Source organism: Typopeltis vanoorti, chromosome 4 (assembly GCF_054136105.1).
Source record: "Typopeltis vanoorti isolate ZY-2024b chromosome 4, IOZ_Tvanoo_1.0, whole genome shotgun sequence".
In the NCBI taxonomy this organism is placed as follows: domain Eukaryota; kingdom Metazoa; phylum Arthropoda; class Arachnida; order Uropygi; family Thelyphonidae; genus Typopeltis; species Typopeltis vanoorti.
The window spans coordinates 30060551-30086796 of NC_143552.1; the positions used below are offsets into that span (position 1 = coordinate 30060551).

At 38.8% G+C, this 26246-nt stretch overlaps 1 protein-coding gene across 5 annotated transcripts in view; it reads right to left on the minus strand.

Moving 5' to 3' along the window:
• Positions 1–881: 881 nt before the first annotated feature.
• Oat (Ornithine aminotransferase precursor) overlaps positions 882–26246 on the minus strand; it is a 279809-nt gene continuing 254444 nt past the window's right edge. For all 5 annotated transcript variants that reach the window (XM_090391734.1, XM_090391735.1, XM_090391736.1 and 2 more), the window contains exons 8-9: positions 24833–24971; positions 882–1197 (exon numbers count right to left, since the gene is read on the minus strand). In XM_090391734.1, coding sequence (XP_090247860.1) covers positions 1037–1197; positions 24833–24971 — 300 coding nt within the window. In that variant the 3' untranslated portion in view covers positions 882–1036. The remainder of the gene's footprint in view (positions 1198–24832; positions 24972–26246) is intronic.

The following is a 26246-nucleotide window of genomic DNA, read 5'->3' on the forward strand; positions in this document are numbered from 1 at the left end:
TTAATAAGACTCATCTTATGATGTGTCCTTTGACACATCATAATAATAAGTCAGTTAATAATAATAAGGCTATATTGCAGTTTTGAAACAATTCACTGAAACATGGAAAGGTTTAGGAAAGTAGACAGAATGATAAATACCACAACCACTTGCTACAAAGAAATTTATGCAAAAAAAGCAAATGGTGCAGAATAAGATGCAGTGTACAAATTTTAACCCCCACCTCCCAAAATGAGTCTAAAACTTTCCACGAGTTAAGCATCTGGTGAACCACCCTCAGAATGTTTTGTTCAAATTTGAATTTGAAGAATTTTTTGTTGATGACACAGCCTCTATGCAGCCTCTGATTAATCATCCAATTAATAAAGCAGCAACTTTGAAGAATTATTCTTGCTTCAAGTGTTTCCAGCTGGTTATCCACTACAGATATAGTGGATACCGCTACCTAAAGGGCTGCGGGTTTGAATTCCTCCGTGGGCATGGATGTTTGTGATTGTCTGTGGAAATGGTGGTGGTCAGTGGTTGATGGTGTTGGTGTAGTTGTGGTCAGTTGATGGATTGAGTGTTGGAGACAGAGTTGTAGAGCAAGTGCCCTCCCTCTATGTGTCTTTGGACTCCCTGCAGGCATCAAATAATAATAATTATTATTATTTTACTAGCAAGTGAACTATACATTCATGTTTCATTATTTACTATATAATAATAATAATACTCAAATTCTGTGACTAACCATTCTTGGCAAAAAAAAAAAAAAAATATTGACACTTTTCCAAAAATTGATGCATTGATAGAACTAGAGAAGTATCAAAACTGTTTTGATAGTCTTTCATACATTTTTATTAATACATGAGAGTCAATGAAATAAATACTAAATAAAAGTATTCAGTTTAATGACTATACTAATTTTATTGTACAATTTGTGTGTTCATTTACATAATTTGTTGTGAGAATGAATTTTATCCTTTTGTTTTGAAAGTAATTTGAAAATTAACAATTTCAGATATTTTAATTACAATAAAAGGATTTGTGTGATGAATCACAGAAATAATATAACCTTTTTAATGATATCTATACATTCTCTCATTTGTGCTTCATTAATAATAAGTGGAGGTGCGAGGCGAATCTTATCTCCATGGGTAGGCTTAGCCAAGAGGCCATTGTCCCGTAATTGCAAGCAAACATCCCACGCATCGTATTCTGAAAAGTGAATGGGATTAATTTCTTCTTATATTCAGTACACAAAACAAAACTAAAATTAAATTAAATATTTTATCACTTTATTTTATTTTAAATCTAATTATGACTATTTTAAAACTAAAAAAATGGGGAACAATCTAAATAGTAGAGATTGTTCACATTACTCAGCAGTAACATATTGAGACATTTCATTTCCTATATTAAAACACATCTTTTAAATTGAAAGGAAGAACATGTAAGAAAGTTTTAAAGCGAATAAAATTCAGTGTACAGTTCACATCTGACCAGCTCTCAGATGTGAACTGTACACTGAAATATACAAACATTATTCGAGAAAAAATGAAAGAGTTTGAGAACAGGAATCAAACCTTTGAGATTCATTAGCAAGCTCTGAAGAAAACATTGATTGATTTAGCCAGAGAGGCATGTGGTGACATTGTCTGCAAGGATAGAAAAATCAGAACTCCACGGTGAACACAGGAAGTTAAACAGGCAGAGAAGGAAAAGAAGAAAGCATATCAAAAGTTCCTGGCAAATAAGTCAATTTACACTCTTAGAGAATTATTATTATTATTATTATTCAGGCCAGAGACAAATGTAAGAAAACTAAACAATGTGTAAAACTAGCTAAACAAAAGTCATAGGAAGACTTTGGTAAGAACATAGAAAATAAATATCAAGAAGATGTGTAAAATGTACGTGCTATTACTTCTATTATTTCTTGCTATTTATAAAGCCTGCTTAGTTACTGTGCCTTTGAAATACCGTTATTCTAATTAACAGTGCACACTTTCTCTCTTGTAACCTTTCTTGCTTACTGTGTTTATCTATCTTTCGCACTACGAGTCTTATGCCTACGGATACTAGAAAATTTATTTTTTATTGAGAGTGCGCCACTAATATCTTTAAATTGGCATAAAACTCGGTAATATGGCCTGTTGATTTCTTTCTTTCTCTAACACAAATTCCTTTAGTAAAACTTTATACAAATAGTTGTGGTCTATTTGCACTTAACTATACGCTTCGGCTATCTCACTTGGTTTCCAGCTCACAAGTCCGATTTTTTTTAGGAACAGTGCATTGTAAAATAAACAATCGGGTGGCACTCTATTGACATATAATTAAAACACATTTATTTACATTTTAAAATATCATCATCATCATCAAATTCCTGCCATGTACCCTCAAGGGGTGTACATTTTAAAATAAAAGTTCATTAAATAAGCGATAGGGGGGTTACACTTCTCTCTCTACCTATCCTTTTGGCATAAAGAAACAAACTTTCCCTTTTCAATATTAAATGACTAAACAATATATTTACTCTGTTACTTCTCTGCTTAAGAAAACCCAATTGCCGAGACTAATTTACTCATAAAGAGATTAGCTAGCTATGGCAAGTTATCTTACAATTTATATTCCAGTTAACAACAATTCAGAGGACTCTAGAGATTAGCTAGCTATGGCAAGTTATCTTACAATTTATATTCCAGTTAACAACAATTCAGAGGACTCTCTTATAGATATTTCTTATTTACTATTTCTTATCAGTCCATCTATGACATATCTTCTAGATTACAAAAAGAATGTACATTAAAGGTTGGACACATGGAGGCTCTTTGTCATGACACCTTCCATAGGTCCTGCATCAGAGTCACTATGGTTTTTCCTTCATCTCAGGCCTTTTCTTCATCATCAGGGGACATTTCATTGGTGTATTAGCGATTCTTGGACTGCAATTTTCCCAGTACTCAAAAACTCAGGCAAGAAGTTTCAGCATACAGGCTTGAAGATCGTTCTGCAGCTTTTGGCTTCAGTTGACTTCCTAATTTTTTCCTCTGGCGTGGGTTAGCCGTAAATTCTGTTTCTCTGGGTCAGTATGTTCCTGATTCCCTGCCAACTGCCTCTCTTCGGTAACAGCGCTTCGCCTCTTCTGCTTCAGCAACTAGACCTTGCCTCCTCTCGACTGCCTCTGGTTCTCTACCGAAAGCTGCCCTAGTTCTCTGCTGGAAACTCCCCAAGGTGTTCGGCTCTGTCCTCTTTAATTTTTGCCTTCTCGGGACCTTACACCAAGGGTTGTAAACCCTGAAGAAATCGGCAGTTCTCCTTGATCCTTTTGTTAAGGCCGGCCTGTTCTTTTTTCTCCTCCGTGTGCTCTTTTTTCCTTGTCTTGTCAGGCAGCAGAAACTTCTCTGAAACTAGCAGACCTCTTTGATACTAGCTTTGAAAGTGTTCATGCGCAGAGCTTATAAATAACTTTCTCACACACTTAATCGTAAACAACTTTCTTGTACTCTTACACATAGCTATTATACATTATACAAAATTCTGATGCCAAAGCATTACATTTGTTTTTGACATTCTAGAAACTTTAGTTAAAACAGTAAATACAATCAATTCCCAGGGTTATTTACATTATATATTTAGCAAAAATATATAACAAGGTTAAATTTTGTAACAGTTCTCATGAGACTTGACCTCTGTAAAAATCGATGTAAAGCGCTATGGTAATTTTAAGCTACATTGAGTTTTACAGGTGGATAGATTTTCTGGGGGCTGTCGAAAAAGCTCAGAAATGGAGGAAAGCATGCTGTAAAAGGAATCAGAGATGATAAAGGTGATATGAAAACTGGAGAAAAAGATATCCTTGAAGTACGGAGTAATTACTTTGAAAAATTGCTAAATGAAACTAGCAGTGATGACAGCACCCCCCCCACCCCCCCCCCCCCCCACCCCCCCCCCCCCCCACCCCCCCCCCCCCCCACCCCCCCCCCCCCCCACCCCCCCCCCCCCCCACCCCCCCCCCCCCCCACCCCCCCCCCCCCCCACCCCCCCCCCCCCCCACCCCCCCCCCCCCCCACCCCCCCCCCCCCCCACCCCCCCCCCCCCCCACCCCCCCCCCCCCCCACCCCCCCCCCCCCCCACCCCCCCCCCCCCCCACCCCCCCCCCCCCCCACCCCCCCCCCCCCCCACCCCCCCCCCCCCCCACCCCCCCCCCCCCCCACCCCCCCCCCCCCCCACCCCCCCCCCCCCCCACCCCCCCCCCCCCCCACCCCCCCCCCCCCCCACCCCCCCCCCCCCCCACCCCCCCCCCCCCCCACCCCCCCCCCCCCCCACCCCCCCCCCCCCCCACCCCCCCCCCCCCCCACCCCCCCCCCCCCCCACCCCCCCCCCCCCCCACCCCCCCCCCCCCCCACCCCCCCCCCCCAGGGATAATCCCACTAACACCATCACTTCGTACTCTCTCTCTGCTACAGTACACCTCTTTCTTTTTTCTGGCCTTCCCTGTTTCCATGAACCTGACTCTAATTTTCATTCATATCCTTATCATCCCCTACCTTCCAAACCAATATCTCATGATCTCTTACCAACAGGTGGCAGTGTTAATACCTCATTCATTCACAACCACATCCTGTGAGGAAATCACCTAATTCAACACTGATAGACCTCATATTGCTTCCATCACATGCTGCTTTAGATAGTTATCCTGCCAAAACTCAACAAATTTACTCTCCTTGTTACCACACACTATCTCTTCTTTCTAATCCACATTCCTATAATTAAAATCTCCCATTAGGAATATCTTCTTTTTACCTGTCCACCTAATTTGTCTAAACATTCCCTGGCCTATAACAACATCCTCATTAGATATACTATTCTAATGATCTCAATTTCACACCAAATAGCTTCAAAATCTTTACATGTGCTACTATTTACCACTTCCACTCTTCAAGGAAACAATTCCTTTGCTTTCGTTAACAGTACTCCCCCTCCTCTCTTCATCTTCCTATCCTTTTAGAAAATTCTATATCCTGTCATTTCTAGTCCTGACAGTATATCATTCTCAGTCAACCAAGTTTTACTTATATCAATTATCTTTGGGCATATTGATTTGATCAATGCTACAAACAACTCTTTTATTTCTGATATTCCTTATATTAGTATGCAAATAATAATGATTATTCACTCTTTGAGACAAGGCATCTGTGACATGACTATAAACAATAAATTACACGATAACCACAGTAATTAACTTTAATGAAATGAAAGTACAGATATTTTGTACTAAAAATAACAGTACACCATCATCAGTATGTAGAAACAAGCAAATCAAAGGAACGGGAATACCATGTACATACAACAATCAGTTTGCCAATTAAAAATGGTTGCTGCATGCTAGAAATTAATATATTAATAAATAATATTAATTTATTGATAATAAATAATATAAATTAGTGACAGCCTTGGGCTAGATATCTCTGATTGGCTGCCAGCAGAGATTGAACTGCCCACTCAGTCTCCAAAAGTTAGATAGGTCTAAACTAGCCTCGCTTACTCCCTATATGGGAATAAAAGGCGTGAGCTGATTTTTCTTTTTTTTTTTTTGATAATATTAAAACTATTTTTGATGGTTACATAAAATGAGAATCTCTAAAACTTTTGGGAGAGAGACAATCATTCCAATTCAGATTTGGCTGATGTAAAAGAGCTTCACAACTTTCTTTGAAACGGCATTGGGAGATTCTCATTTTATGTAATAATCATCAAAAATAGCTGAAAAAGAGAGCCAAAAGGCTTCACTTCGGCGATGCAAACTTATTCAAATAAAGTGCATATTGAATCCAACATTATTTCAAAGCCAAATAGAGACACTACAAGAGCTTCATGCCAAATACAGAAACTATAACAGTTTCGGCAGATCGAAGCGTAAGCAAACCTTTCATGACAGGGGCAACTCATAGTAAAGGTGGAGTAAGCTCTGATCACTATCCTTAGTATTTCCCATAATGTAAAATACATCTCCTAGCAGACATGTATGATGTTATACATTATGGGGGGGGAGTTACTACCCAGACCAGTTTCGACCTTTGTTGAGGTCTCGTCAGTGGGAGCCAGACCCAGAAGTAAATGTAAATAATCAGGTTAAAGTGATGCAGAACTTATACTTTACCATACGAGTGATCAGAGCTTACGCCACCTTTACTACAAGTTGCTCCTGTCATGAAAGGTTTGCTTACGTTTGGATCCACCGAAACTTTTACAGTGTCTATATTCGGCATGAAACTCTTGTAGTTTCTCTATTCGGCTTTGAAATAATGTTGGATTCAATATCCACTTAATTTGAATAATCAAAAATAGTCTCAATATTATTTATTAATATATTAACATGTTTGCTACCATGCTACTTCAGCATAGTTTGTTCCCATACGCCAAGCAATTTCACTTCTTCAAGGTCAGTATGGTAATCTCGATGCCGGCGGTAATCGACATACGAGTATACTTGTAGTTGGCTTGTGTGGACCATATTCCATCTATGAGTATACACAGTTTTGCTGCTAGCTCCACAAGCCAAGCATTTTCACTTCATCAAGGTCAGTACGGGTAACCTCGTTGCCGGTGGTAAGCGTCACACGAGTATACTCATAGCTGGCTTGTGTGGCTCACATACCAACTACGAATATACTCGTAGTTGGCAGCAAACGTGTTAATTTCTAGCACTCGGCAACTGCTTTTAATTGGGAAACTGATTGTTGTATGTACCTTGTATTCCCATTTCTTTAATTTGCTTGTTTCTATGCACTGATGATGTACTGTTATTTTCAGTACAAAATATCTGTATTTTCATTTCATTAAAGTTAATTACTGTTGTTATCATGTAATTTGTTGTTTACTTTCTGCTACAGTACACCTCTCTCTTCATTCTGATCATTCCCGTTTCCCTGAACCTGACTCTGATTTTCGTTTGCATCCTTATCATCCCTGCTGTTTGCACCTGCAACACTCTGCTCTACCATAATCACTTCCTCACCTTTGTATCTCTCTTCTTCCTGTCCTTCTACAACCTGCTTCTCAACCTCTCTCTGGCTTTTAGCAATACTAATTTCATATGTGATACTCATTCAAATGCATTCCATCAGCTTTAAACCATTCTAACTTCCCTTCAAATTCATTCCATACATTCACAAATTGAATACTCTTTGCCTGACACATTTCAGCCATTTTGTCATTCAATATCATTGCTCTCCTTCTCAGTTCACTACTGTCATATTTAGACAACAAACTAACCACTTTCCTATATTATCCTTCATCTCTGCAACAACTTCATCAAATTTCTATCCACATTCTTTGTCTCACTATCCAAGTCATTTGTGCCCACCACTACCACTAATTCTGATGCCCATTCCTTCCTTCCTTCTATGCAAGGCATCTGATATTTGTTTTATTATTATTATTATTATTCAGGCCTCCAAGGAGTCAAAAGACTCTTCGAGGGAGGTCCTTCCTAAGACATAAAGTCTGTCAAGACTCACTGAGGGGAGGTCCCCCCCCCTGAGAAACACAAAGTCTATCATACCACTCTTTAAACTCACTGACCGTTCTCGCTCCCACCACTCCATCAGGCAATGCATTCCACGGCTCAACCACCCTCCACACAAAGAAACCACTCCTTACCCTCTTGCTCACAGTTTCCTTTCGTAACTTCCAGGGATGGCCTCTTGTCATCACTCCTTCCCGCTGATCAACCAAGCGAAAGAACTCCCCAGTGTCAACCCTGTAACCACCTCTCAACAGTTTAAAAGTCTCAATCATATCACCTCTCCTTCTTCTATCCACCAAACTCTGCAGTCCACATTCTTTCAGCCGATCCTCATAACTATCCTTGTACAGTCCTGAAACCATCTTTGTATCCTTTCCACAGTTAATTTATCCCCTTCAAATCCTGGGGACCAAATCTGAGAACAATAGTCCAAGTGTGGTCTGATCATGGTCTTATACAATGGAATGATAACCCTCTTATCTCTGCAGGTCAGTGTCCTTCTCATAATAGCAGCAATCCTCTGTGTTACCTTCACCACCTTTGCAATATGTCCCCTAAACTTCAGGTTTCTATCAATCATCAACCCCAGATCTCTTGTCTCCCCTACTTCCTCCAGTATAACTCCTCCCATAGAGTATGCAGCATCCCATCGATGTTTCCCAAACCTCAAGACCTTACATTTTGCTGCATTAAACTGACACCCCCCTTCATTTGCCCATCTATCTAGCTTATTTAAATCCTCTTGCAGGGCTACCACATCTGCACTATTACTAATAATCCTTCCCAGCTTCGCATCATCTGCAAACAACTGAATATCCCCCTGCAATCCACTGGCTATGTCATTGATATAAAGGTTAAACAATATAGGTCCTAGTACTGAGCCCTGTGGGACCCACTTGTAACCCTCTGCCTCCTGGAAACTGCTCCACCATACACAACTCTCTGATACCTATCAGACAGCCAATCCTGAATCCAGTTGACCAATCTGACATCCAGACCCATGTGCTGCAACTTAAATATCAGCTTATCATGTGGTACCCTGTCAAATGCCTTCGCCAAGTCTAAGAAAATTGCAGTATATGCCTTTCCCTCATCTAATGTTCTTGTAACTTTATTATAAAAGGCTAGCATATTGCTGAAACAAGAGCGTCCTTTCACAAATCCATGTTGATTCTCACAGATAACATTACCCTCATCTGCCCAATGCTGTACACGGTCCCTCACTACTTTCTCCAAGATCTTAACAACTACTGATGACACACAGACTGGCCTACTGATGTAGGCCAGTCTGTGTGTCACAGACTGGCCTACATCTATATGTCAACTACTGATGACACACAGTCACTCTTCTGGCCTGTGTCTTATATTCCTCATGCATCTCTTCACCTATCTCCTTAGATCTCTTCCATAGCCTCTTTTTCGCATGCAATTCCTGTTTAATATTGTTTGTCATCCACTTTACTCCAAATTGCGTCCTCTTCTTCACTCGTGGTATACAACTTACCATTGCTGATAACAAATATTCTTTCACAATTTCCCACGCACTGGTGATATCCCGGCCTTCCAATTCCTCCCTCCATGAAACTTCCCGAAGTTGACGTCTAAGACTATTATAATCACCTGCCTTATAATTCCACATAAGTTCCCGTCTCTTTGATACTCCTGCATGTCTATTCATTTTCCAAGTCAACACCATATGGTCACTCTCTCCAACTGGTGGGAGAGACGTCAACTCAGTTATTATCAACTCTTCTGATGCTATAACCAAATCCAAAATTTTTGAACCTCTTGTTCCCTCTGTTACATGTTGCCTAAGACATTTGTCCCTCAAGAATTCTAGAAATTCCATTCCCCTATTGCTACATGCATCTTCCTCTCTCCAATTTATACTACTGAAGTTAAAATCTCCCATAACAATCATTCTTCTTGCACTTGCCAAACTTAGCTGTCTAAACATCTCCTGGTCCCCATCCTCTGTGCTCCTGGGTCTGTAGCAACACCCCACTAAATATCCTGTCTTGCCTACCTCTACCTCACACCATACGCTCTCAAAATCATTTGTCTCACTTCCTTCCAAATTCTCCACTCTTAGAGGACATAGGTCATCACTTATCATAAGCAGTACCCCACCACCACGCTTTCCCCTCCTATCCTGACGAAAAATGCTATACCCAGCGACTTCTATTCCTGTTGTTATATCCCCTTCTGTCAACCACGTCTCAGTGATCGCAATAATTTTTGGCCAGGCTGATGCTATCTGCGCCACCAATTCCTCTCCCTTATTCCGGATACTCCTGGCATTAGTATACAGCATATAAATGCCATTGTTTCTATACCCAGCATTATCTCTTCTGGACTCCACTGGGCTCAGTGTTACCTGACATTGTCTCCCTTCTCCCAAGTATCCATTCCCACAAGAGGCCACCCCTGCTATCATCCTCCCTGGGACACACTGACTCGTTCAGAACAGCAATCTCTCCAGATGCCTACGTCCTTCCTCATTCAAATGTAAACGGTCTCTCGCATACAACTCCTCTCTTTCCTCAAACACACTCCAGGCATCCACATATACCAGTCCTCTCTTGTCACACATTCTCGCTATTATGCCATTCAATATCACCGCTCTTCTGCTCAGCTCATCATTATCATACCTAGGCAACACGCACACTATTTTTCCTCTCTCTGTCTTCTTCCGTACAGTCTCAAGCAAAAATCTCATATCTCTCGCTGCCCGACTTACATTACCACTCAAGTAATTCGTTCCTACCATCACAATCATCTCATCCACCCTTTCACCTCTCTTAATTGCCATAGCCACCCTTTCTATTGTTCCTCCTGGCAAACACTCCTCATGCATCCTATCTTGAACACCACGGATCACTGAGTCGCCATACATTATACCTCTTACCATTCCCTTGCTCCTATTGTTTCCATTCTCTCCTCTTCTTTCATTCCCATACCTTTCTCTTCTACTGTTTCCATTCTCTCCTCTTCTAGCACTCCCATACATCTCTCTCTCATTCCCTCTCTCCTACTGTTTCCATTTTCTCCACTTCTAGCAATTCCATATCCCTCTCTCATTCTGTCTCTCCTACTACTGTTTCCATCCGCTCGTCTTCTAGCATTCCCATACCTCTCTCTCATTCCATCTCTCCTACCGTTTCCATTCTCTCCTCTTCTAGCACTTCCATATCTCTCTCTCATTCCGTCTCTCCTACTGTTTCCATCCTCTCGTCTGCTAGCATTCCCATACCTCTCTCTCATTCCCTCTCTTCTACTGTTTCCATTCTCTCCTCTTCTAGCACCCCCATACCTCTCACTCATACTCCCTAAATTCTCTCTCTCTCCTGCTCTGATTCGCCTTGCATTTATCTCTTCCATTCTCCTAATCTTATCTTTCATACTTCTGCTCTCATTCACAAGACATTCCACCTCCTCTTTCAACTCATCTATCTCCCTCTGCAGGTCAGTCACTCTTAATCTAAATTCACTCTCCCAAACAAAACCATCTCCTAAACTTCCACAGTCACTCACACCTTCCACACTATCAACTATTATTTTCTCATTCTCTGCTATCATACTACTTGTCTTCCTACATTCATTCTCCGTTCCTAGAGCAACAAAGTCGGATATCGATATATCTAATGTACTTATTTCCTCCAACTGCCTGCATTTTGCGCACATACGCTCTCCACTCTCTTTACTGGAAAAGATGTCTTATGCACCTTATTATTTACCACATCTTTAATGATTGAGTCTATACATAAAGCTACCTTATCATGGATTTAGAGAAAGATGTTGGAAGTTTATTTTTCACTTGGTTAGACTATAATAAATTTAGTTTAATCCTTTATCTAAATGTAAGCAAACAAAGTTTGTGCCTGAAAATATCTTCTGAGGTAAGGTAGTGCAACACCAGGCAACTCTGAGCAAAGGTGGACCAAGATCTCATCACTCCTTGTCTCAGTATCTCCTATAATGCAAACAACATCTCCTTGCGGACATGTATACTGTTATGCATTAAGGGAAGGGCCACTACCCAGATCCTTGCAGACATGTATACTGCTATGCATTAAGGGAAGGGCCATTACCCAGACCCTACGAGACATCGGTAAAGGTTGAAACTGGTCTGGGTAGTGGCTCTTCCCTTAATGAATAGCAGTATACATGTCTGCAAGGAGATGTGCTTTGCATTATGGGAGATACTGAGACAAGGAGTGATGAGAGCTTGGTCCACCTTTGCTCAGAGTTGCCTGGTGTTGAACTAACTTACCTCAGTCCTGAAGATATTTTCAGGTGCAAACTTTGTTTACTTACACTTGAATAAAGGATTAAACTAAATTTATTACTACCTTATCATCTTTAGATACTTACTTCTTCCTATTAACCTCCTCATTTACATCAGTAAATTTCTTCTTTGAATGTTCAATTTCCACCTCCATACATTTAACCTGACTCTTCATTTTCATTAACTCTTGCCTAAACTCTTCCACATCACTTCTATTATTACTGTCACAGGCACTTCCATTCATTTCCTGATTATTCCTCATAACACAGTTCTCTTTTTTGGAATGCCCATCACACTTCCCTCACACAATAATACATTTCTTCTTACCATTTAATCTAACACTCCTTTAACTTTTTGGGCACATTAATAAAACAATTGTTGTATCACATCCACTGCAAAATTTCCAGGAAAAAAACTTAAATCTCTAAGATGAAACCTTTTACCTTGCTGGTGTAGGCTTCTTTACTGCTATCATGCTACCATTTTTGTAACTTTAACTAGCGCTTCCACATTAATCAAAATAACAAGTGAAAGAAAGACTTTAAGAACCTCAGTACCATAGTATAATGATTATATCCAGTCTGACTATCACACAAAATGACTACTTTTAAAAATCTGCATGATATAATTAAGGGAAAAAAATTTTTCAAACACTGTTCAAGTACACCTCTACTTCTCCTTGTGACACCAGTTCACTGCCTGAGCTAGTGCTGCATGAGAGGACCATACACATATGGTGAGTATAGCACAAAAAAAAAAAAAAAAAATTCGAAAAGAAATTTTGAGGCTTATCTTATGCATCCAGATGCCTTATATGCCAGTATATCAGTATATTATCAGCCAAAGGAAATCAGAGTTCTCTTGATAGTGATCCAGAAATGACAGAGAACAGGTTTAGGGGAAATGACAGAGTCAAAGTTTAAGGGATATACTGCATTGTGGACAAACTGAAAAGGATCATTTGGTTATTGAAAACCACAATGCCAAGTAAGGAGAGATAAGAAAGTTCTTGCCTCTCCTTAAAAACATTGAGATGATAATATTGGACTACTATGCTCAGATTTGAATGCCTGAGTTTTGTGTATATGAAGAAGTGATGGACAAGATTTTAGCTAACTTACATGGAACACTTTGAAAACAAAATACATACCATAACTACATACAAGCCCTTAGTGTGGTTACACTCTGTTAATGATGTTAGCCATTTGGTGACAAAACACCTTGGATTGTTTTGTTACTTACCTAAACGGCCAATACTCCAAAATTCACTTTACAGTGGAAAAATAATCTAATAACTGTTTGCCTTTTCTTGACACATTAGTCACCCGGATTTCAGATAGTTCACTATCTTTTTCCATTTATAGAAAACCAACATACACAGAAAGATATCTATATAAACAATCACATCATCATCCAACCCAACAGCATGGTATTTTTATAACACTTATACACATACAGATCCAGAGCTATTTGTTCTAATGATGCAACTCTTTCCAAACTTAAATATCTTCACCATACTTTACTGCCAATGGCTACAGCTCCTACAAAATAGATAAAACACTATATGATCCTTTTACTTCCTCCTCCTCAAACACACAAGAACAAAATCAAAATACTACTATTACTATTCCCTATGTCCAAGACACATCCGAAAACATAGCCAAATATAACCTTTGCACATTTAAATCACATGAAAAATTAGCAACTCTGATCTGTTCATCTTGAGATACACTCCATCCCTTGTCATATCCTGGAGCATACGAAGTTCCATGAGACTGTGACTTGGCCTACTACGAACAGACAGGAATATCTGTTAACATCTGCATTGGAGAACATAAAAAATACATTTGCTACCATTATTATAGCAAGTCTGGACTGGCAGACCATGCTTTGAACATCCCTTCATACAAGATTAGATGAAAGAAAATTAATATGCTTTATAGAAGTCATTACAAGTCAGCAAGGCTATTTTTAGAATCGGCCATGACTATGAAGCATTCTCCTAACCTGAACAAGTATGGTTTCATTAATTTGCCAAAAATGTGGGGGACTGTTATCTTAAGATCAACTCATACATAGAAGTAATACTTCTTTCTTACAACATTAGAGGATGCCAAATTAGGACTTTAGATCTTTTGTCTGTTACAATTTGAATTGTTTCCCTTATTCATTGTCACGTGTTAACCATAACATGTAATGTGTTCTGAAGATGCAGGTTTGAAATCCAATGAAATATAAGCCAGTTAGTAAACACCTTTTTATGATTTAGTTGGTTCGGTGTTGTAATGCCGTTAAAATAAGTTATGAAACTGATATTATAATAACTTAAAATATCAGTTGAAAGAATATAATATCATTGAGAGGATTTCAAAGACCAGTACTGGGGAAATTTTTCACAAACAGAAGAAGCAGAAACAAGAAACATAATTATTCACATGTGATGTCATTGGACTCCGTATGGCCACTCCCATACCTCAAAGTTTCAGGACAAAATCTTCTATCCTTTGTATAAGGGGGACTGGAAACTAATCAATTTTTTGAACTACATTTTTAATTTTAATATAAATTTTATTCAAGAACAAATTAACATTATTCAATTCTATAATCGCCATCATTAATTATAACCTTATTCCAACAATCTACTAAGTTTAGAATTCCTTTTTTGAAAAAAGTTTTTTTTTGGAGGCAAAAAATGATATCAAACTCCTTTGGACATCATCTTGCAAATGGAAGGTTTTATTTCTTATGCTGTGTTCTAAGGACCTGAATAAGTGATAGTCACCAGGGGCAATATCTGGCGAATATGAAGGATGTGGTAGAAGTTCCCATCCTAACTGCCTATTTTTTTCTTGAATCATTCTTGCAGAATGTGGTTTTGCATTATCTTGCTGCAAAATTACCCCTTTTCGATTGACAAGCACAGGACATTTGATTAACAATGCTTGATGTAGTTGTTCTAATTGTTCACAGTAGATGGCTGAATCTATTAGGTCCCATACTAATAAGGTGCAAATCTCCTTACACCATGAGTTCATAATGAATAATTCCATGAGTATCCCACCAAATGCACAACAGAACCTTTTGTGGATGAAGTCCATCTTTAGGTGTGTTGGAATTGGAGTTTGATTTGGAGATAGTAACTGTTTTTTGCATTTATTATTCTTATATAGCACCCATTTTTCGTCACCAGTTATCACCCATTCCAAAAAGTGGTCATTTTGTTGTCTGGTCAACAATGAATTGCAAATCGCCCATCTCTGTGCTTTATTGTTTTCTGACAGTTCATGCGGTACCCATACACCCTGTTTAAGAACCTTGCCACTCTTATGTAAGTGCTCTTGGACAGTTGACCATGATGAATTTTCTCTGCTAATTCTTGTATGATTTGTTTTGGATCTGATTTAATGAGAGTCTTAAGAGCATCATCATCTAGAGTAAGAGGTCTTCCAGATCGGCAAATCTCCTAAACCATCACTGACATTTGTTAACTTCAATACGTCTCCATAAGTTGAGCAAATGATTTTGGTAGCCTCGGTAGCATTCTTTCCTTGGTGAAACAAAAACAGCATACAATGACGTAAATGGTACTCTTCAACTTTAAAGTCCGCCATATTAAAAAAAAATAATCTAAAATTAAAAAAAAAAACATTTTTTAAATAGAAAAGTAATGCTAATATTTAAAAAAAATCAAATTTAATAATTTATGTGTTATTTAAGAAAAAACAATCGGCTAAAAATGACCTATTAAAAATAATTGATTACTTTCCTGTCCCCCTTACAAATGCATAAATTTTAAAGTAATATAACAGGTACTGTGGAATTTAAAGGAAGTCCTAGATGAGTCTTTTGACCTCACAGCTAATATAATACTAATAATTATGGCTTCTCTACAGAGTCCTATGGTTCATTATGGGACCATACTAATTACTCACACAACACCAACAATGAATTACAATACACTACTGTTAACACGCACACTCTGTTAACTTATTCCATCCTCTCATTAGTATCCAAGCAAAATAATCCTCGCTATCTTACTAAACACACTTTTACTCAAGTTCCAGGGATTACTTTTTGTTGTTCTCTTCTCTATTTCCATATTATTATTCTTTTTATTATTAATATCAAACCTCCATGGAGTCAAAGAATCATCAGAGGAGGCATACAGTTACATACAAATCCCATCACACCAAATCTCATTCAATATATTTGCATTCACCACAATGCCAGGTAATGCATTCCACTTACCAACCACTCTCCATGCAAAGAACCCACTCATGCCCTTCTTATACAGCTTCCAGGAATGTTCCTTCTATCCCTTTCTCCCATTCTATGAAAAATTTCTTCCACATTAATCCAGTAACAACCCTTTACAAACTTAAATGTCTCAATCACATTCCTTCTCTTCCTTCTATTCACAAGGCTTTGCAAACTGCTTTCCCTCAATCTGTCCTCATGTCCCACATCTGAAAGACTACTTACCACCTTAGTCAGTCTTCTCTGTACCCTTTCCAATATATCATAATCACCATGAAAACCAGGGGAACCTATTCTGTGCACAAAAATTCATACGAAGCCTGATCAAGGCTTAATGGAACCAGAACCTATTCATTTTTGCACATTTCTCTGATTCATTGCTGTAATATGATGTGATAACTTCACAACTTCTACAATGTGAACTCTGAACTTCTGATCCTTGTCCACCACCACTCCAAGGTTTCTTCTTTCTCTCCTCAACTTCCTCTGAAATTTCCCCACAAGTGTATATTTTGCATTCCATTGTTGACTACCAAATTTCAGAACCTTACACTTTGCAACACTGAACTAATAGTTCCATACTGTTGCCCACTCATACAGTCTACTCAAGGCATCCTGTAAGACCACAATATCTGCTTGATTCCTCATCACTTTCCCCAAATTTGCATCATCTGCAAACAGTTCCATATCATCAGTTAAACTTATCGCAATATCATTAATGTACAAATTAAATGACAATGGTCCCAAAGCAGATCCCTGTAGCACACAACCAGTGACTTTCCTCTTGTAAGACAGTACTCCTCCCCCCCCCTCAAACAACTTACTGATACCTATCTGATAGCCAGTCACCTATCTAACTTACTAGTCTATCATCAAATCTCCATCTGCTTCAGTTTGGTGACCAGCTTGTGGTATGGGATCTATCAAAAGCCTTTGCAAAATATAAGTATATCACTATATATGCATCTCCCTTGTCCAATATGTTCGTCACCTTGTTATAGCATATAAGCAAGTTGGTTAAACACGACCTCTTTAACAAACCCATGCTAACAAGTACACTACTGTTATCAACTCACTTTTGTATCTTATCTCTCACCAACCTCTTCAATATCTTAACTACAACTGCAGATATCAGCCTATAATTTTTTGCCTTAGGCTTATCACCACCTTTGTGAAGTGGAACACTTTTACCTTCTTTACACTCCTTTGGGACTCTTGTTAAAGCAGCAGGCCAAGGCTAATACTAATTGCTTTGAAAATTCCCTTAAGATATGTGGCAAAATGACATCAAAAATGGTATGATTTTTCCTTCTACTTGCCATATATCTGAAAAACTCTCCAGGGTTTTTCTTGGAATGATTTGCCAATTTCTGCTCGTACTGTAGTTCTGCTGCTCTTAGCAACTGAGTCACTCTTGCTCTTTACACTCCTGAATGGAACTGATTATTACCATTATTGATCCTGAGCTGCCTCCAAAAGTGTCTTTTTCCAGATTTCATGCTTAATCCCTTCATTCATCCATTTTACACCTACCTTATTTAACCTTTTGACTTTCCAAAAATATTTACTCATTGATGCTGTTATGTATTTCTTTGTCAGTTCCAGCAGCATTTATTTACTTACTACTGAACTCCTCATACCATGCTGTAACTCCAAGCAGTCTCCTAAGCTTGTCATAATCACCAGCCTTGTACTTTCACATATATTCTTTCCTCATAGAGGTCTTCATATGACTAGCCACATCCCAGGTGATGTGGGATGTGGCTAGTCATATGAAGACTTCTTACCAATTGGTGAGTGTGACCCCCCCCTTCACAATTCATACTCTGATGAAATGATCACATTTAAAACTCACTCTTGATCTTTGCATGCCCTCTTTTACATACTGCCTAAGATATTTATCTCACAGGAACTCCAGAAATTCATTTTCTTTATTCAAAAATGCTCTCTTCATTCCAATCTATACTGCCATAATTCAAATCACCCATAATAATCCCCCTTCCCTTCCTTGCTAACCCAAGTTGTTTATACATTTCTTCATCACCTCCCTCCACATTCCCTGTGCTATAGCAACATCCAACTAAATATATCTTTCTTTCAAACTCCACCTCACACCATCTTACTTTAAAACCATTGCCACTATTTCCCTCTTTCATGTCTACCTTATTATGTACACATAATTCCCTTGCTATCATCAACAGCACTCCTCCACCTTTCTTGACTTTTTTTATCCTCATGAAAAAAAAAACCCACTATATTTTCATTTCTATTCCCATCAAGATATCATTTTCATTCAATCATGTTTCACTTATTCCAACAATTTTTGGATGAATAAGCTCAATCAGTGAAAAAATTTTATCTCCCTTATTTCTGATACTCCTGGCATTTGTAAATAAACACAGCAGTTCAAGTTTTAGGTCTATAACCAGTCCTCCCCAAGCCACTTGTTGGTTGTGATTTCCTCACCACACTTCCCATTGACCAATCACCTTTATCATCATATATCTCCTCAATCTACCCTACCCTTCCATTTCTATGCTGATTATTCTAATACATTCAGTACTACTGCCAACATCCACTCTCTTTGTGATGTGTCTCACTATCCACTTGGACTAACCCTCCCCCCCACATTTTCCTGTTCCTCTTGCATTCCCATTCTCTCTTCATCTCTCAGACTACTACAATCTGAATGAGTCTCTTCGTTCCACTCTCCTGATCGTTCACTTCCTCTCCTGCTTCTGACCTCTTGCTCGCAGCACCCTCTGCATTTTCATCTAGTGATAGTTTTTCCAGTTCATTCACTTCAAAGCCATTCAAATATAATTCAACACTTTTGTATAATTCCATTATTCCCTCAAATACATGCCACACATCCACAACTTGAACATCCTTCTCACACAGCTCTGTCTGCATACCGGTCATGATTGTTGCTCTCTGCCTCAATTCATCATTGTCATACCTCAAGCAACACACTGACAACCTTTCCCACTTTACTATTATCTTTCACTCTCCTAATAATCGGTTAGATTAGACAGGTTTTTCATTAATTCTTTCACCATATCTGGATTTAACTTCTGATTCCTTCAGTTATCCATTATTAAACTTTCTGGCATGATATTCATTCATCTTCCTTGCATTTAAGATTCTGCTTCTAATCTTTGATATAACTAAATAGTGTCCAGAGTCAATATTTCTCCTCTACAGGATCAGACATCCATCAAATTGGACAGGTGTTTTGCATCAATTAGAAGATGATCAAGTTGGTTAAAGATGTTTCCAGTGGGAGATTTCCAGGACATTTTATGAATGTCTTTATGATTAAACATTGTACTAACAATAATGATGTTTCTTAAAGAAGCAAAGTTGATCAATCTGTTCCCATTATCATTGGACTCATTATTATTATTATTATTATTATTATTCAGGCCTCCAAGGAGTCAAAAGACTCATCGAGGGAGGTCCTTTCTAAGACATAAAGTCTGTCAAGACTCATCGAGGGGAGGTCCCCCCCCCTGAGAAACACAAAGTTTATCATACCACTCCTTAAACCCACTGACCGTTCTCACTCCCACCACTCCATCAGGCAATGCATTCCACGGCTCAACCACCCTCCACACAAAGAAACCACTCCTTACCCTCTTGCTCACAGTTTCCTTTCGTAACTTCCAGGGATGGCCTCTTGTCATCACTCCTTCCCGCTGATCAACCAAGCGAAAGAACTCCCCAGTGTCAACCCTGTAACCACCTCTCAACAGTTTAAAAGTCTCAATCATATCACCTCTCCTTCTTCTATCCACCAAACTCTGCAGTCCACATTCTCTCAGCCGATCCTCATAACTATCCTTGTACAGTCCTGAAACCATCTTTGTCATCCGTCTTTGTATCCTTTCCACAGTTAATTTATCCCCTTCAAATCCTGGGGACCAAATCTGAGAACAATAGTCCAAGTGTGGTCTGATCAGAGACTTATACAACGGAATGATAACCCTCTTATCTCTGCAGGTCAGTGTCCTTCTCATAATAGCAGCAATCCTCTGTGTTACCTTCACCACCTTTGCAATATGTCCTCTAAACTTCAGGTTTCTATCAATCATCAACCCCAGATCTCTTGTCTCCCCTACTTCCTCCAGTATAACTCCTCCCATAGAGTATGCAGCATCCCATCGATGTTTCCCAAACCTCAAGACCTTACATTTTGCTGCATTAAAATGACACCCCCATTCATTTGCCCATCTATCTAGCTTATTTAAATCCTCTTGCAGGGCTACCACATCTGCACTATTACTAATAATCCTTCCAAGCTTCGCATCATCCGCAAACAACTGAATGTCCCCCTGCAATCCACTGGCTATGTCATTGATATAAAGGTTAAACAATATAGGTCCTAGTACTGAGCCCTGTGGGACCCCACTTGTAACCCTCTGCCTCACGGAAACTGCTCCACCATACACAACTCTCTGATACCTATCAGACAGCCAATCCTGAATCCAGTTGACCAATCTGACATCCAGACCCATGTGCTGCAACTTAAATATCAGCTTATCATGTGGCACCCTGTCAAATGTTGAAAGTTTATTTTCCACTTGGTTAGAGTATAATAAATTTAGTTTAATCCTTTATCCAAGTGTGAGCAAACAAAGTTTGCGCCTGAAAGTATCTTCAGGACTGGGTTAAGGTGATACACCACCAGGGCAACTCGTTGCAAAGGTGGAGCAGTGGCCCTTCCCTTAATGCATAACATTAGACATATCCGCAAGGAGATGTGTTTTGCATTATAGGAGATACTAAGATAGGAGTGTTGGTAGCTTGCTCCACCTTTGCAACGAGTTGCCCTGGTGGTGTATCACCTTAACCCAGTCCTGAAGATACTTTCAGGCGCAAACTTTGTTTGCTCACACTTGGATAAAGGATTAAACTAAATTTATTAAACCCTGTCAAATGCCTTCGCCAAGTCTAAGAAAATTGCAGTATATGCCTTTCCCTCATCTAATGCTCTTGTAACTTTATTATAAAAGGCTAGCATATTGCTGAAACAAGAGCGTCCTTTCACAAATCCATGTTGATTCTCACAGATAACATTACCCTCATCTGCCCAATGCTGTACACGGTCCCTCACTACTTTCTCCAAGATCTTAACAACTACTGATGACACACAGACTGGCCTATAATTAGACACTTCCAGTCTGTTACCACCCTTATGCAATGGCACTATCTTACCTTCCTTCCATTCCCTGGGCACCTTTGCCAAGGCCAGACTTTCATTGAGCCACGTTAAAGGTATTGTCAATTCCCTAGCACATTCTCTCAAAACTCGTGGCGAAATACCATCCAGTCCCACAGCTTTACTGACATCCAGAGTACTCAGTATCTGAAACACACTCTCCTCCTGTACTCCAGACCTCGTACCAGTCCTATCCCTCTAGCATTAAAACTGACTCCTCTAGGATGAAATACTCCAATAAAGTGTTCATTGAACAATTCCACTATGTCCTCTGCATCAGTCACTCTATTCCCATTTTTATCCCACAATATCATTCTTCCACAGTCATTTCTCCTCCTACTGGCCACATGGCTAAAAAATTCCCTAGGATTTTCTTTGGATCTTAGAGCCAATCTCCTCTCATATTCCAGTTTCGCTTTCCTTACCACATGAGTCACTCTTCTGGCCTGTGTCTTATATTTCTCATGCATCTCTTCACCTGTCTCCTTATATCTCTTCCATAGCCTCTTTTTCGCATGCAATTCCTGTTTAATATTGCTTGTCATCCACTTTACTCCAAATTGCGCCCTCTTCTTCACTCGTGGTATACAACTTACCATTGCTGATAACAAATATTCTTTCACAATTTCCCACGCACTGGTGATATCCCTGCCTTCCAATTCCTCCCTCCATGAAACTTCCCGAAGTTGACGTCTAAGACTATTATAATCACCTGCCTTATAATTCCACATAAGTTCCCGTCTCTTTGATACTCCTGCATGTCTATTCATTTTCCAAGTCAAAACCATATGGTCACTCTCTCCAACTGGTGGGAAAGACGTCAACTCAGTTATTATCAACTCTTCTGATGCTATAACCAAATCCAAAATTTTTGAACCTCTTGTTCCCTCTGTTACATGTTGCCTAAGACATTTGTCCCTCAAGAATTCTAGAAATTCCATTCCCCTATTGTTACATGCATCTTCCTCTCTCCAATTTATACTACTGAAGTTAAAATCTCCCATAACAATCATTCTTCTTGCACTTGCCAAGCTTAGCTGTCTAAACATCTCCTGGTCCCCATCTTCTGTGCTCCTGGGTCTGTAGCAACACCCCACACAATATTTCCTGTCTTGCCTACCTCTACCTCACACCATACGCTCTCAAAATCATTTGTCTCACTACCTTCCAAATTCTCCACTCTTAGAGGACATAGGTCATCACTTATCATAAGCAGCAATGTAAGCTACATTTCCCAATGACTTTATCCTCTTAATTCTAAGTGCTGACTAACAACTCAAATAGAGACTGTAATGCTTACTATAAAGTCCCATTTATATCATATAATTGTAATAATTTGAACAGCTTTTCTTTTGGTATCTTGTCATATGCCTTTTCTAGATCTACAAAACTCAAATATAGATCTTGTATATGCTCATAATTTCTCACCTATTTGTCTTAAAGTGAAAATTTGATCCTAATATTCTATATTTGGCTTGAACCTAGCTTGATGCTTCTTAAAGTTTCCCTTTCAAAATTTTTCTTAGCCTTTTCTCTAGTATGTCTGCATAAATTTTATCATGAACATTCAGTAGGAAAATTCCTCTATACTGCTCACATTTAGTTTTATTTCTTTTTTTATAGATGGTTACTATGAGAGCTACTCCCATTATCAGTAAGTCTATGTTTGGACCAAGTCTTCTGAATTATGCAAGATAGCCACTGTAAAACTTTTATACCTCCATATTTCAAGAGTTCTGGTCAAACATCATTTTGAGGTTTTTGATGGATTTTTCTACCAAATTATTGATATGTATTCCTGATTACATTTCTTTGCAATGTCTTCCACCACTGTGCTATCACTGCTTGTCTCATTTTGCAATCTTCCAAATTAATTATTCCAGATATCTAAAATATCTTCAGTTTTCATGCACGTTTATGATCTTTGATTCTTTTACAGTACTCCTCTTTCCTCCATTTCTAAATTTTTTCAACTGCTTCCAGAATATTTTGCTTTCCTGATAATAAATTTAGTTTAATCCTTTATCCAAGTGTGTGCAAACAAAGTTTGCACCTGAAAGTATCTTCAGGACTGGGGTAAAGTGATACAACACCGAACGACTCCTTGCAAAGGTGGAGCAAGCTACCAACACTCCTATCTCAGTATCTCCCATAATGCAAAACACATTTCCTTGTGGATATGTATAATGTTATGCATTAAGGGAAGGGCCACTACCCAGACTAGTTTCGACCTTTATTGAGGTCTCTTCAGTAGGAGCCAGGCCCAAGTGGAGATACCAAGGCAGAAGTATTAGCAAGGTCATCTCCTCCTATAGGAGCTGCCAAACAGTGTGCCCCCTTTTTATTAAATTACTCTGGATTTAGAGAAAGATGTTGAAAGTTTATTTTTCACTTGGTCAAACTATAATAAATTTAGTTGACTCCTTTATCTCAGTGTGTGCAAACAAAGTTTGCGCCTGAAAGTATCTTCAAGACTGGGGTAAAGTGGTACAACACCGGGCAACTCCTTGCAAAGGTGGAGCAAGCTACCAACTCTCCTACCAACACTGCAAGGAGTCGCCCAGTGTTGTATCACTTTACCCCAGTCCTGAAGATACTTTCAGGTGCAAACTTTGCATACACTTGGATAAAGGATTCAACTAAATTTATTATAGTCTGACCAAGTGAAAAATAAACTTTCAACATCTTTCTCTAAATCCAGAGTAATTTAATAAAAAGGTGGCACACCGTTTGGCAGCTCCTATAGGAGGAGATGACCTCACTAATGCTTCTGCCTTGGTATCTTCGCTTGGGCCTGGCTCCCACTGAAGAGACCTCAATAAAGGTCGAAACTAGTCTGGGTAGTAGCCCTTCCCTTAATGCATAACATTATACATATCCGCAAGGAAATGTGTTTTGCATTATGGGAGATATTGAGATAGGAGTGTTGGTAGCTTGCTCCACCTTTGCAAGGAGTCGCCTGGTGTTGTACCACTTTACCCCAGTCCTGAAGATACTTTCAGGCGCAAACTTTGTTTGCACACACTTGGATAAAGGATTAAACTAAATTAATTATAGTCTGACCAAGTGAAAAATAAACTTTCAATTGCTTTCCTGATATTTATTTTCTACATTCTTACCAAAGTCTTTCCATGACTTGTTTAACTAGTTTTACATTTTGCTTCCTTACATTTTTCTCTGTATTTTCTCAGAGTACGTGCTGACTTACTTTTCAGGAACTTTTTGATATGCTTTCTTCTTCTTTGACTGCCGCTTTAACTCCTCCCCCCACCCCTGTTAGTGCCTATGAGCACATAACATTGCTTTGTGATCCCTGATTATGGCAATGTACCGTTGCTAAAATACAGGAAATATTAATTAAAGTTAATATAATTAATATTTAGTATATGTTGTTATTTCCTGAAAAACCATAGTTATGAATAGATAACATATAATGATGCTAATAAATAAATAAATAAATAATAAGTATAACAGACAAAATATTAAATGAAAACAGAAGTTCACAAAAATTAAAATAAATATTAAATGGAAATGAATTCATTCAAATATTTACTTTCATTTATCACAATAGCATTGAGAAGTCCTTTTCCTCTTACTGTCTTCACAATATCTTTTGGCAACTTCTGTAGTTCGTTACGAAGCATTATCCCCATCTTCTCGCTATGTTCTGCAAGCTTTTCATCTACTAAAACCTATGAATATGTAATTTATGTAATTTATTTAAGCCAGAAATTTCCAAAATACAGTATAGAAAATAAAACAGAAAAAAAAAAAAACTTGTTGTTCTCTTTGCAATATCTATGTCACATTTATTTTAATGGTCTACTGGAATTATATACATGATCTCTCATTTATTTCTCTTCTGATTAACTGCATACTTCAATTATCCAATCTTATATAACAATATAATTCAGGAATCTGGACTTTTAATCAGATTGTTAAACAAGCCAAAATACATATTCCCATTAGTTCACTTAGATCTGGCACTTCCTGGTCATTCTCTTAGACCTGGAAGTTCCATAACATTACTGTCCTTCCCATATCACCAAAGACCATTCTGAATATCCACCCTTTCAGCTTATGTAATAATCTCTCATATGGAACCATGTCAAATTCTTTGGAAAAATCCATGCATATCATGATATACAGGGTGTTCGGGATAAATTTGACATATTTATAATTAATTATATTTTTCCGTAAGTTACATGTATTAACACACACTTCTCTTCATTTAAAAGTTTGGACCCTTCTTCATTCACATACAAGATGTCAGAAAGGATGGATAGCTGGAACCCACCTGAATCATGGAAGAGAATAACTTGTATCATGATGATTCGTGCCCGCCATCAAAATAAGGATATTACGACTGCTGCCCAATGCTCCCTGAATACAGTAAAAACAATCAGGCATGAACTAGAGACTTGCAATGGTGACTACGAGGATGTAGCAAGAAGAAAGATCCCTAGCAGACGATCTGATTGCGTTCGTACAGCAGAATTCCTCGCAAATCTGCAGGAACAGGTGTTGAAGAACCCTGGCATTGGAATTCGGGCTTTGTTCGTGGAGTTGCTAACTGTAGTCAAGCCCTGGATAACAAGGGTAGCCAATGGTAGGCCGTATGTATGGCAGCAGGATTCGGCCCCTTGCCACACCTCTGGGAAAAGTCAAAAATGGTTGTCTGAAAATTTCTACGACTTCACCAGTCCAAATGTTTGGCCTCCAAACTCCCCAGACCTTAACCCCATGGATTATTTTGTATGGGGCGCAGTTGAAAAAGACACCAATCGCACTTCCAGTAATACAAAAGCCCAGTTAATGGATAAAATTAAAACAGTTTTTGCGGCCCTTCCCAGGGAGACTGTAGCATCAGCTTGTTCGAGGTTCCGAAGCAGAATTGAAGCTGTGATCGATGCTAATGGTGGTTATTTTGAGTAAATCTTGTTGATAGTATTGTAATTAACTCTGCC